Consider the following 14,042-nt stretch of genomic DNA (forward strand, 5'->3'; position numbering starts at 1 on the left):
AGTTTAATGATACTGTCAGTAGTACAGAGCTGGCAATGAAGTATCTGCATGGGTAATTCATCCCAAATGGGAAGGCGAGGAGACATGAGGTTTTCATTTCAATTCCTCCCTATCTGTGGTGGAGGAAGTGGTAACCCACCTGGGAGAGCAACTTGATTTTATTGCGGGACTGTGTCTATCTAAAGTCCTCTTGCAGGAATTGGCTAGCATACAAACGGGTCTTATGCAACACGGCTTGCTTGGAGAGAGAATGAAGGAATGAGCAATTAATGAGAACTGATAAAAATGATCTGTGCTGAGGTCAGAGGGCAAGATAACAGACCGTACTGATGAATCTCAAATTTGTTTTTATAGTAAAGGAAATCTTTCTTTCGGTGACTTTCCTGCAAGAGGATTCAAGTTTCCCCTTTCCCCACAGTGTTGGGTTACTTGCAAAGATGTTTCAAAATGCCAGAGTGTAATTGAAAAGACAGCCTGAGGCGAGTCATTAAACATGCTTGACAGCCATGGGGGGTGGAATATTTGGAGATCGGTGAGGCTTCATCCATGAGCATGGGACAATGCTAGGGTTGCAGTTAATTAATCCAAGCAGTGGTAGATGTAAAGAACACTAAAAAGAGTTCTCAGAAAATTCTCCATTTATTACATTTTTAGTTTAGGGAGGTAGGGGATGATATGTTTTCATAAACTTCTGGCAATCATCCTGGCCTAGCTGAAATCTTGTTTGATATACGGAGTTGTTGCTAACTGTTAGAACACTCATGAGTTCCCAAAGGAAGTGATAGAAACCCACTGCCTGAAAAATTCAAGCTCATTGTCGTGACAGATTATAATAGTGCCTCAAGGCTCTAATTTGCATGACGTGCTCTTACGCAGCATTTCTGCTGGCTCTTATTGACCTCTGTAGAATCCAAGAGGTCCCATTTTATGCTTCTTAATTACTCATTGAACTAAATCAGCAATTTTTGACTGTCCTAATACTCAGAACACACTGCTGCTTACAGATTTTACAGTTCTATGTGATACAATGTTACACTGAATTTCATTCTAGTCAACTTTTATAGTATAATTTGATGAATGCATTCTTCATTACCTTTCGGTTCCTAAGGAACATCTATTTTCTGCTCTGTGACACAAAACATACAAAAGTTCCACTGAATATCTTAAAAAACTTGTAGTGTTGCACAGGGTTTTTTAAGAAGGGTCCCTTTCCTGTGGGTTTATTTTAAGTTACAGTCTCACCAGGCTGTACTTGTACAGCAGCTTTAATGCAGCTAATATGTCGCATATATAGCTTCAGTTACAGCATGTATCCATGCCCTACCGTGGTCAGTGTATAGTTGTAAGAAAGATAAGTAGCAGCATTTCACTTTATTGGAAGAACTAGCTAAAAAAGTGCTTAAAACCCACAGTATGTACAGTAGTTCAAACGCTGCAAGTGGCAACTGGGTAAGACGGGTATGCCAGGAAGTAGTTACAACAAGACAGGTAAAGTTTGGTGCAGCTTGGATCTCAAAGGCACTCCTCCAGTGCAGGTCTGAAGCATGTTGCTTAAATGGTACTATAGAAAAGGCTTCTGCTGCTACCCCAGCTGCAGCCTTTCTGTGACTAGGTAAAGAGGTCTATTTGCACTGAAAAGCAATCCTGCAGCTTTCTAAGGAGCAATAAAGCCCACTTCCTAACCATGTGAATAATAAACCAAGGACTTTCACAGCATAATACAACAGCAAGTCGCAAATTCGTAATAAATAACAGCTTTTTTGAAATACACTATGTTCACCTGTGCTTAGCTATTTTCTTTTAATATCAAAAAGATTTATAGTACATTTTACCTTAAAGCCTGGAATTTTTTTCTTTTATCATATTCTGTTTCTTACTATGTGCTTTGGGTATGTGTATGAGCAGAGAGTTTATGAATGGGTATGGAATACGAGTAGTTGCCTCATGGACTGGGTGGTGTCAAATTCAGAACAGAAATAAGATACAGATGTTTGAGTGATATAAACTGTAGTAGTATGCCAGGCCTGTGAAGAATACTCTATAATAATAACTTTTAAATTAAGACGGGGTCCTTCTCCAAAGCATATGCTCTGATGTTCAGATAGGCATACAATCAGGAAAGTTACATATCTCTATTACATAAACAGCTGCATAGATTATCACGGTGGGCTCTTCTAGCTTTAAAATCTATGAATAAATCTACCCCTGAAGTCACTGGCTCTTACGGTCTTCAGTAAGTGCAACTATGACTGCTTTCAAAATCTCACTAATTCACTTTCAGTAAATACACAAAACAAATGAAAATTCTTATCCTATCTACTGGTACATAGCAGGATAGTATTACTAGAACAGACTGGTTCTGTTGTGCTACCAAATAAATAGTAATTAAGGATGCATGTGCATCCTAGCAATATAACAAGGGGATCTGTGTCCTGAAAAGATAGGTTTTTCATTTTGTATCAACAGGCTTTTTGACAGTTTTTGATTAGAATATGGAATGACTTCTGTATGAGGAGAGACTAAATAACCTTGACCTCTTCAATGGTCTTTTCATCACAAGTGGAAGAGTATCATGCTTGTTCAAAAAGTACTGAATGTTACAGGGAAGATATATAGGGAATTGTCGTTCACTCTTTCGTGCAATACAGGAAATAGGGATGCTTAGCAATCTAGGAGGTAGTGGTTTTCAAATAAATAGAAGACAGTGTTTCTCACAGTGCATTGACCAAATTGTGATAGTCATGCCAAAGGTGGTTATGAGCTCAAAAACATGAGCAGGTTCAACATAAGGCTATATAATTTCCATCATTGGTGGTGATGCAGCCCCTAACTCTCAAAATCCCAAAACTGCTGGTTGCTAGAAGCAACTAAATACTTTGTCAGGAGGCGTTTGTTACCAGCTCTAGCTAGAGAAGGAATGAGCTAGATCAAGCTTCGTTGCCTTTTCCAGTAGGCCTCTTTTTTGTGCTGACAGAAGGAACGCAGGTAGTATTTTTCTAATTTGATTCATAATTTTTGCTTTTGAATTTATTCCTATTGTTTGGTGTGTGAGTAGTTCCATCACTGAAATACATAGATTACATCTATAGTATATTTGCAAACACTTTTCTAGGGTAATGACATTATAGCAGTTAATAATTCTGAACTAGAAACCAGCTGAACTATGTGGCCTGCTTAGAGCCAGAGGAGTAGGCCATTGCGGGGGCAGGGCTTTTTTTTTTAAGCTGAGAAAAGAAAGAGAGGATATTAGCAACTCAATATCACTTTCCTGTAAAATCTGTGATCTCTACACTGACCTTTCTCCCTAAATTTATAATTAGTGATGTTAACATTTTAGTGTTAAAAAAGCAAATGAAATCCCAGGAAAACAACAGCAATTGTCCTGTGTAATACATTTTCCTTAATTTAATTCAGTGGCTAACTGTAGTTCCCCCCCCCCACCCCCCCCCCAATGCCACTGAGAGACAGCTCTTTGGCAGGAGTGTGGCAAGCTGATTTTTCTACTTACAGTTGAAGGGAAGGAATGAAATAGGAACTGGCAAGGAAATTAAGCATTTCACACAACTTCATTGCTTTATTTCTCAACAATTTCCAGTAATTTACTGGAACAAACAGAAGCGTCAGTGCTGAGACAATAACAAATAAAGCTTAGAGAAAATTCAGAAAATCAAAATGAGAAAATTGTTATTGTTTTTAACTCTCTACCTTTGTATATTAAATTGAAAGTCAAAATGCAGAATTGGCATGTATTTGTTGTATAAATCATTGTGGCCAAAGATCAATCTCATACATTCAAAAAACAATACTCTGAATAACATTGTCCTACTAATCCATCTGAATCCTAACGCTTGACAATGCTGCCAAGGACAAAAAAGTTTGGTTCTTTTTTTTTCTCCATTTGCAACAACAATATTAAGTTATTGAGAAGGGGGCGAAAGGAAGCACTTGGTCAAGCACTGCATGGGAGCAAGAGCCCAGCAAATGTTCTGACATGCTTTCTTAGCATGTTCTCTGAGAATTTTTCCATAATTCTTCATGTAGATAAAAGAAAAACATGTCTATTTATATACAATTATTTAGAAGACACTTGCCCCATCTATGCTCCCTCTATCATCAGTATGGAAGCAGGTGCACTAATTTAAGAAAGGAAATTATTTCCAGTGTCAAATTGCTGCTAAATTTCTGAGACGATTGGCATAGGAAGCAAAGAAGCAGCCTGATGTTCCCCAGAACAACAGACAGACAAGAAAAAAAACTTACCTAAAGGCAACTGGTCTCAGAGAATGAGTATTAGGAACGAGGAAGGCAGGTTATTTCAGACAGGTGCGAAGCTGCAAGAACTGTAGTTTTAACAGTACAAGTCAAAAGGAAAAAAAGAGCTATTATTGCTTTAGGCTTCGGAAAACTGCATGCTTTTAAATTCTCTGTAGGAATTATTGGTTGGCGCTCTATTCTGTTAGCGCAACGTGAATGTAAACATAGGCAACTGCTTACATTTAGATCTGCAATTTTTTTTTGTCAGTCAATGTATTTTTCAGTATTAGCGTTGAATCAAAGAACTGAGCATGAATCAACCCAGCCAGGTGTTTTAGCCAGTCAGTACAGTACAAAACGAGGCCCAGCACAACTCTGATAGTTCCAACTAGATCTTTTAAATGTCATTTTCCTCATTGTCTTTCCATAGCTAGAGAAAACACTAGTAAAAATAAAAATCAAACTGATGAAACACAGAATTTCAAATACACATGTATCTAAAAGAGAAGTCCCAAGTTCCTTGTGCTGTTAGAGTGCTCTAATCGTGCTAAAAAATTGCAGCCAGTGACTTCTAACACTGCGCTCGTCATGTACTCCTCTCCCAAGCTTCAGTAGCACAAACCAAACGGTGCTCCTTCTCTTGTGCAAGCATGTCCAAGGAACCATTACCGAGGCTGTGATCATTCCATTTGTGCATGGCCCTCTGGTAGCTTTTTTGAATGGCTGGTCATTTTGAATTAAATGTGAGAGAGGAAAAGAAGCCCGTCAGATCAGTTAACGCTGGCAGTCGGGTACAGGAAGGAAGGTGGGCAGCACAGTCCCCTTGGCAGCAGCTAGCGGGACAACCAACATCCACACACCAGGCCATCAATCAGCATGCTCATAACTCCAGGCTCACCACAGTAAATGCTATCTCCTGCCCAGCGGGTATATTAGAGACTGCGTAGATGAAGAAGTTGGAGAAGGAGAGAAGAATGCTCTAGGAAACAAAAGATACAAATCCATAGATCAGTTACCTTGAGGTTATATTAACATTGTGGCATGGGCCAAACAGAATGATCCGCTTGGCTCAACATGCAGCAGCCTGCCTAATATGAAAAAGCCACAAAACAAAACATATTGCACTTGTGCGCAGTTAGAAAATCAGAAGCTGCTGTGGATCTGAGCTCATCAGTTTGTGGCCATTTCCCACAAAGGTGGGAAATTTGGTGAAGCTCTGAAGCCAGTATCTTCTTTAACAGAGAGAGTTGCAGCAGTTGCACAGCCTGCAATTCTTGTAGATTCCTAAGAGGCCAATGACCGCTAAAACATTTTAGGATAGGACAAAGCTATAAATAACAAAATAGATGTGGGTTGTGCCAGAATATCTGTCATTGTTTTTATACGCTTCTGAGAGGATGAAACGATTACTGGCTATTTTTCCAAAAGAATTAAGGAAAACCACTGACAGAAGCAAAACATTAGACTATATGGCAAAGGAGAGTTGAAGAGTGATAGGCGTATCAGTGAGAAATCTTCTTTCCTGGTAGCCCTCTGGGTGAGTTTGGGACAGTAACTACAGGAACCCCTTATAAGTGTATATGAATGTATTTGTATGTGTTTCTACATTTATGTGCTGTAACCTCCCTTTCGGTCAGGCACAGATGGCTGAACTATGAGACCCTCTGAAAATTCACTGAGATTCATCTTATTTGCCAGTCACTATAAAGCATAATTAAAACTTCTTACCAAAGTAATCTCTGACGTTAGAACGTGTAAAGATCTATATGCATGACCTAAAGCTTGTATTTTATATAGTAGCTAGTCATCCAAAAGCCATTTCTAGTATTTAACAACTATTTAAAATATCCCAAGGCTGACAGGCACTTTAGTAGCATTCTTTCGTCTGAAGACCATGCATTATTCCAAGTTAAAAGCATCCCTCCCAGTCAAAGCTAGCATTAGAAAGGACAGTTTTGTTGCAGCTGTGTGCCCACAACCTTGAAAGCAAATACTTCATGCAAGGCTGCAAACAATGCTTGGAATTACAGCTTGCTACAGTTGCACCCTCTTGACCCATCTGTATTTTCAGCTTTACTCTTGTCTGGCGAAAAGATGTACTATTTTGTGAAAGACAGACGGTTGTTAAAATACTGGCAGTGGGTCATTCCATTATTCCTCATGCACTAGAAAAAATTTTTCTTTACAAAGAGGAAGTATTCTCTTCCAGTTAAAATTACAGTCTTTCTGAAAACATCGACCCTGTTTAAGTTTCCTAGATTTACGTTGCATTAAAAGGTCATGCCTTGTCCCAGTTCTCTTTCTCTGGCCTTTCTAACTGCACAAACGTTAAGAGAAGTTTTAAACAAGACAGGTGACCTTGTGTGTAAAGACCTGTGACCTGGGAACAAATGAAACTCTTCCCTCTGTAGTATACATAGCAGAGGACATAAACCACACTGGAGATTTTAGCTGCTCTCTTAGAGGTTTTAACAATACTAGGCCAGAGCTTCAAAGCAAGTAACATGCCGATGGCTATGACAGCCTCTAAATTTGCATGATAACCTATTCAGATCACTTGGCTCTTCAAAAACTCGGTAAAGCCAGAAAAAAGTCCACACCCCTCGCTCACTACCATCTGGACTGTAGCATTAAGAAAAAAAAACAAAGGAGATTTTATGCCTGCGTTTGCAGTTGAGGTTAAGGGGGGAGCACATAAGTGAGAACTAGCATCGCTGCAGCAGACACCCACCAGCAGTGCTTGCAGCCGGGGTAAGTCAAAGAGGCTCTGGGTCCAAGAGCGTTTCCCGTGGACTTAGGCACGGCGGCGGTAGTATCAGAGGCCGAGTGCGCGCAGACAGAAATAGCATGAATCTGTCCAGTACAGTCTCAGGAAGTCTGAGTGAAGCCCCCTCACAGGTAACAGGGCAGGGTCCTGCCAGCCGTGAGGGAGCAGGGCAGCCAGGGGCAGCCCCCCGCCCAGCCTGCCAGGCAAGGTCAGGGTGACGAGGCAGGGCCGCCATCAAGCTGGGAAGTTCATCTGCAGGTCCGGGCCAGGGTCAGACCCAGCGCCGTGATAGCGGGCAGGCGTGCTGACAGGGCCTGGCCGGGCAGTCAGCCGTCAGGTCGGGGTCCGCATCAGCGGGGCCCGCAGCCTGGCAGGGCATGGCCGTGGTGGAGCTGGAGACGGGTACTGCTGCAGGGACTGGGTGCCCAGGCCTGAGCTTCAGTGGGGGCTCCTGGCCTGGGCCTGTGTTGAAATGGGGCTGCTGGGCCCGCGGGCAGGGGGCATGGAGGGAAGCTGCGGGACGGGCTAGTCCGGCCGGTGAGGCCTGCTGGTGCCCTCAGGGCCCTGGCAGAAACTCTCCAAGCAAGGGAAAGGAGGGAAGAAACCTCCTCCTCCTCTTCCTCCTCCGCCCCCCGGCACTGGGGGGGGAGGTGCTGTCTGGTCACCTGGATTAGTGATGACAAAGGGACAAGGAAGGGGACAGGCCCTGAGCAAGTCTGGGCAGTGAGGCCGTGACTGCCAAATTGGGCCTGTGGAGCTCGTTTACTTTTCAGTCCCGAGAGGTACGTGGGACGGTTCTCAGAAAAACACGTAAGGGAGTTGCTCTTCTGCCTCTGTAAAATAAATACTTTGTCCTCATCCTCAGGGCAGCGAAATTCGATTTGGCCTTTACAACTGAGAAGCCCTGGCTGTGAATGGATGGTATAAATATACAAATGCAGCAAATGCAGGCCCTTTGCAGATCGGACTTTGTAAGTGGTAAGTGAATCTAACTATTGCGCATTGCCACTTTAAGTTGAGGGGGAATATATTATCTCTAATGCTGCCTATCACTGAGATCTGTGTGCCTTTGGGGTTTTTTCCCCCTTCCCCCCATAAGGACTTTTTCTGGCATCTGCTACTGAAACGTCCCTTTTCCTGTGGAAGTACAGAAGGCAACATATCATCTGGTTGCTGTTTGCAGAAGCAGTTTTTCAGTAGGACTGTACAAATTTAAAGGCTTGCTTCTGTTTCATTTGGGATAATCGGTGTTACGTAACTGGAGGCTCCTCCGGAAGGGCCACAAGCAGCTCCAAGGTTTTGTTGTTTCGGTTATGACAGGGACTGCCACGTGAGGTATACCTAAGGTCAAGTCCTAAACTTCCAGAGTAGCTTTATTGGCATCAGTTGAGTAACTGCAGATTTACATCACTGAAGGCAGCTGAGATCAGAATCTGGACCCCTGCCCGCACGGTACTGCAGGGAATTGAGGAAACTCTGTGTTAAATATAGAGTAACTTAACAGCAAAGTTCTGCTTATGTCATTGTGAACCAGGGAGTAAAGTCGCTGATAATTCACGACTAGCACATCTGTGAATTAATTACCAGGTTCCACCAATGAAAGCAAAGGGAATGATGCAAGTCCCATGAATCACCAGGTTTTTATTCCTACTTACAATATGCTGTTTCCAGCAATGAGTGCCTGGCAAAAGTACAGCATCCACTTGGGAAACAGAATGAAGTCCTGATTTTTCCTTCCCCAACAGGAAGATACACTGAGGACAGTGCTGGGCAGAAACTAAATTATCAGTAAAAACAAGGGTAATAGGAAATGCATAGTTTCGTTTCCAGCTCTTGGATAGCTGAAGAATATTGTCTGCGTGTGCAGGCCAAAGTCTGCTTTTTTCTTAATGAAGTTGTAGTTAGTAAGCTAAAAATAACAGTTCAAAAAGCTGTTTTTTAAGCAGACAAATAGTTTTCTGGCCTCAGGCATAACCAAGAAGAGCAGAGGAATGCACATCCTGAATTGTAATCTTTTTTGTTACTGACAGCCTTGACTGGAAGGTAAAAAGAAGCATGCCGTCTCCAACAAATGAGAATTAGCTTTCCAAGACTGAACTAAATGTTGAAAGAATTGTTATAATGTTATCGAAGGAGTAATACTGTTTGAAACCATCTTCTTCTTCCTACAAGCTGTGCTCCCAAAACCTGTTTTGCCTTTTCTATTCCTGCCTCTTTTGAACTCTTAGCTAGATTCCTGCTTAGGGTATGTACTTACACAAGGCAAAAAGATTGCATCATTCAGCCCTTACATGCTGCTCACGCTAGAGCTACATGCCAGTCTCCTCTTGCACTGGAATAGGTGGAGTTTGGTCTCATTTCTGCACCAGCTGGCTTGACAGGGCAAGACAGAGCAAGATAATACAACATATGTTATCTTCCTCTTTGGAAAACATCTTTGCGTTCTTCAAGATGTGTCTCATTTTAAAACAGATTTTTTCTTCCCAAAAAATGTTTATATTCCCTGTTCCCTGTTGTCTGAATCTGACACAGTCCAGCAGCAAGTAACTAGTCCCGTGGTAGCATGGAGGGAATAAGAGAGGAGCGGTGACTCAGAGGGATGTCTCTGAGTCACAGTCTCCTAGGGCCTTTCCTCAGGCAGAAACTAGCTCTCCCAGGCTAATATCTTTGCTATCTGTGTTAGTACTGACTCTTTGCTCTGTCGTGATTGGCTTCGAAGGAACAGTCTCATTTAGTTTTTCAACTGCACTGAATTTTATAAAGCCGCTATCTTCTTGGGTTTACATTTGTTTGTCAAAATATATGTCTCAGAAACAGAAAGGTTAGATGGCAGCCTGATCTGAAAAAAGTAGAAAAGGGCATGTTTAATAGCCCCTAGCTTGACTGAAGATAACTGAAGACAAGCTTTCAACTAAATTCATCCTCTTGGCACATGTTTAATTTAGTTAATTTTATGGTCTCAATACACACAGAGACTGTATAACAAGTGCTAAAAATACATAATTTCCTAATGGAATACTAAATTCAATTTTAATTACTGTATATTTGGATTAATGTATTCATTGCCCTCAAATTAAAGTATTTATGAAGTTTGTCTATTTTTTCCCTGGGGGACTTGCTACAGCTTCCACAGCTCCTTTATTCCTTTCACTGAGCATCCTGAAAGGGCTGTATAAGCCATGCTTCCAGCTCCTAAGCGTCTACAAATATTTTCTTAAGTGGAATATTAATGGCACATTATTTTCCAAGGTCAGCATAGTATTTTACTTATATAAGCCTATTCGTTTTTAAAAAAGGAGAAAAAAGATAGGCGTTCTGTCCGGCCCATAGTGAAAGAAAGCCAGGTTTATAGACCTCTGACAGAGGTTGCCCTGGAATGTTTTCATTCGCAGTTGGGTGGTGAGCGGTGAGGGTTGGTAGGGCGTGCAGGGCACTGCCATGAGGCAGAACAGGAAAATCAAAAGGTATGCTCTCCTTCTGGCTGCTAATACCCACGTTCTAGGTCCTTTGGGAGAGAAACTGTTGCATCTGCATAGCGATCTGTTTTTTTCTACCATTTGAACAATCTTAATTCCAAACTGTCTTCTGTCCGATTCTGTAGTCCTGCTGCTCACTGATGTTAAACCACTTACTCAGTAATGCTACCAGTTAGCCAGCCTCCTGGCAATCCGTTTTGAATGTTCTTGAAATATTTTGATTATATAAGGAAAATTCTAGATGGATAGTTAATTATATATGGATGTCGCAATATATGGATTATATCATGAGTCTTGTTTTAAGTGTACAATGATACCTGAAGTTTGATACTTGGCTGTTAAAAGACAAAAATTAAGAAATAAGGGGAGAATATCTTAATCACTAGAAAATATTAATAGATTTAGGCAGGTATTTAGCACTGTGCTTTAAATGCCTGTCTGTGTCCACAGTGCTATTAAAGCATATATTAAAAGGGCAACATATTTTGTTTACCTTTTTGCATTAGATATATTAAAGGCAAAATACCATTACTAGTCCAATTTTAATTTTACTATTTATAGTTTTAGGTTTCTGTATGCGTTATTTTGCACTTGTGTACATGGGGAGGGAAAAATGGGAGTACAGTGAATTTGAATATGGAATTCTTTTAAAAGGAATGTTATTTCAATATATGAATGTTTTACATTTTTTCAGTTTAGGTTTGGTTTTATTTATTTTTTTTTATTTTTTATTTTTTTGAAAAGGGCTTGAGGTAACATGCTATAAAGCTGTTCTGATTTCAGAAGATGTTCTACCTCAGGAGTTAAACTTTGTAGACTTTACAATGCAGGTGTAAGTTTATCAATACTGCTTTGCAGTGTGGATAAGCCCTTAAGTTGCATATTAAAATCACTGAGTCCATTTTCACTGTCACGTTCTCCCTGCTGCAGTGTTTTAAACACTTCAGTGAAACGCTTACTGTTGAATAACTCTTTCACTGGAAATTTTAGAGTGGAAACATTTCTGTTCACATTAGGTTGCACAAAATCAATTAGATTTGGCTCAAATTAAAATTCCTTTAAGACAGCATTCCTATGATTCTCTCTCCAGAACAAGGACACCAAGTGCTGTTAGGAACTGAATGATGTTAGTGCAGGCATCCAGGCAGGCAAAATCCAGACACTTGGATTGGATTATGTTCCTGAAGGTAATTAAAGTGTGTAAGGCTACGTTCAACACCTAACACGCAGCATGGCTATCAGTTCAGAGGCAGTATCTCATGTCTTCTCTCACTGTCCAGTGTACAGAAACTCTTCTGAAGCTTCCATTGGAAGCTGTGCATTGCAGAAAAATATTAACTAAGAGAACCATTAGACTGAATATCATGCTGCCCCTTAATGAAAAAATCCTGTCATTGAAGAATATAGAGATAGCTGTTTCAGTAGATGTTCATATGATGCACAAGTGAATACCAGGTTGTGCAAGAGGAAAGCTGTGCCACTGAGAAATGAAGACCTCCTCCCCCAAAAGCTTTCTCACATACTGCCCCAAACAGTCTTCTGCAGAATGATGCAGAGAGAGCTGTCTGGCATAGAGCAAACTGTTGAGAACATATTGAACTTTCTATACTATAATTTAGCACATTTTAAGAAACGAATATACCTTTAGGAGGAATACCAGCCAACCTATTTCTTAGCAAGGACTAGCTGGAGCTTCTGGGGGCTGTCCATGCAGAGATGCAGCAACTATAGGATTTTGTCTAATTGGCTAGTTAAGTGTTAATGCTTTATAAAATCTAGTTTGAGTAAAAGTCGTTCCTGTCATGATGACTCACATTAGACAGGTCAAACCTGCACATTTACCTCAGTTCAGCGTAATCATGCATGAATGTGAGTTTCTGCTTGCTTCAGCATCGCTAAGGACTAGGGTGAAGTTGTATGTATTTTGCAATTGCAGCACGTTCATAGTTTAACCAACGGTAGTACTTAAGAAATGCACGTTCCTGCCATTTGCCACAGTCTTACCAGAACTGGAGGGCTGGCAATACACGGCCCTGGTTTGTGGCTGACAACAAATCCTGTACGGTCATACCTTCCAAATGTTTGTGGCCATTTCGGAAGCGCTCGAAACGATGTGTGTTTGGGGGGGGGGGGGGGGGGGAAGACGGGACGGGACCGGACACACGGCCGCGCAGTCCTTGGGAAGGAGAAGCGGGAGCGGCCGGCGGAGAGGGCTGCGGGGGGGGGGGGGGGGGGAGGCGCTGCTCCGCCACGGCCGGGCCGGCGGCCGCGCCGGGGCGAGCGGCTGGCGGGGCAGCGGGGGGCAAGGCGCCAGGCGGGGAAGCGCTGGGAAGGAGGGAAGGGGAGGAGGTGCGGAGGGAAGGGAAGAGCGGCCAGAAAGGAAGGGAAAGGAAAGACAGAGAGACAGAAGTTGCCCGGGAAGGCGGGGGGCTGCGGGGGGGGGGGAGAGTAAGGAGCGGGCAGGGCGCAGGCAGGAGAGGGGTTTGCGGGGGGGGAAGAGAGGGCGATGAGGGCGGTGAGCAGCGGCGGGGCGGCAGGCGGGGGTGCTGCGGCTCCCCGCCAGGGCCGGGGTCCCCGCTGCCCCGCGGGGCTGCCCGCCGTGCGCCGGGGGGGCGGAGGGAGCGGGAGGAGGCCGCTGCCGGCGGTGGGTGTGCGCGGAGGGGCGCGGAGAGGCGCGGGGCGGGCCCCAGCGCCCGCGGGGCGCCGCGCTCGCCCCGCCATGGGCCCCGGCGCCGGCCCCGGGACGGGCACGCAGCGGCGCCCCGGCGCGGCGCTGGAGGCGGGCCGAGGATGCTGTGAGCCCCGGCGGGCCCCTGCCCTCCCTGCCGGCCCCGGCCCCGGCCGCGGGCAGGGCACCCGCCGCCGCCTCTCTTGCAGCAGCGGCTGAAGTTTGTCGAAGTTGATGGCGGCCGGGATGAGCGGGGCTGCTCTGCGCTCTCCCGCCCGGCAGGCCCCCTGACAGTCCCTCCCCCGCCCCAGAGACTCCGTTTGTGTTGTTATTTTTATCTTCTTCTGTCTCGCTCTTGCTTCAGCCAAGGTGAATGGCCCGCGGTGGGTGTACCTGGCCTCACCGGCTCTGCAAAGGGAAAATGCTGGCCGTGGGGGTGCTGGCCGGCCTCTCCGTGCTCAGCCTCCTCACCTACGGCTACCTGTCCTGGGACAGCCTCGGATTCGGCCCCGGAGAGACGGAGCCGACAAGGACCGGGCTCAGAGAGGAGCCAGGGGCCAGCGCGCCCAGCTCGCAGCCTCACATCGTCTTCATCCTGGCCGACGATCAGGGATTCAGAGACGTAGGGTACCACGGATCGGAGATCAGGACGCCCACTCTGGACAAGCTAGCTGCTGAAGGGGTTAAACTGGAGAACTATTACGTTCAGCCTATGTGCACACCATCCCGAAGCCAATTTATCACTGGAAAGTAAGTTTACTGCTTCATCATTGATGTCACCAGCTTAAACACTGTCCCTGTTGAAACGAGCACAGGTCTCTTGAGATGAACCTAATTAGATACGCCTCTGTCTTCTCTCCTGTGGCCAGAAAGGTAC

At 44.0% G+C, this 14,042-nt stretch overlaps 1 protein-coding gene across 8 annotated transcripts in view; it reads left to right on the forward strand.

The window, feature by feature from the left end:
- ARSJ (arylsulfatase family member J) overlaps nucleotides 1–14,042 on the forward strand; it is a 219,623-nt gene that overhangs the window by 159,095 nt on the left and 46,486 nt on the right. For 5 of the 8 annotated variants that reach the window (XM_068941761.1, XM_068941762.1, XM_068941760.1 and 2 more), the window contains 2 exons: nucleotides 7,887–7,999; nucleotides 13,530–13,915. In XM_068941761.1, coding sequence (XP_068797862.1) covers nucleotides 13,539–13,915 — 377 coding nt within the window. In that variant the 5' untranslated portion in view covers nucleotides 7,887–7,999; nucleotides 13,530–13,538. Of the gene's footprint in view, nucleotides 1–7,696; nucleotides 7,804–7,886; nucleotides 8,000–12,794; nucleotides 12,847–13,529; nucleotides 13,916–14,042 lie in introns of those variants that run through there. The other 3 variants (XM_068941765.1, XM_068941767.1, XM_068941766.1) reach the window with 3 other exon arrangements.

Source organism: Struthio camelus, chromosome 4 (genome assembly GCF_040807025.1).
Source record: "Struthio camelus isolate bStrCam1 chromosome 4, bStrCam1.hap1, whole genome shotgun sequence".
Lineage (NCBI taxonomy): Eukaryota > Metazoa > Chordata > Aves > Struthioniformes > Struthionidae > Struthio > Struthio camelus.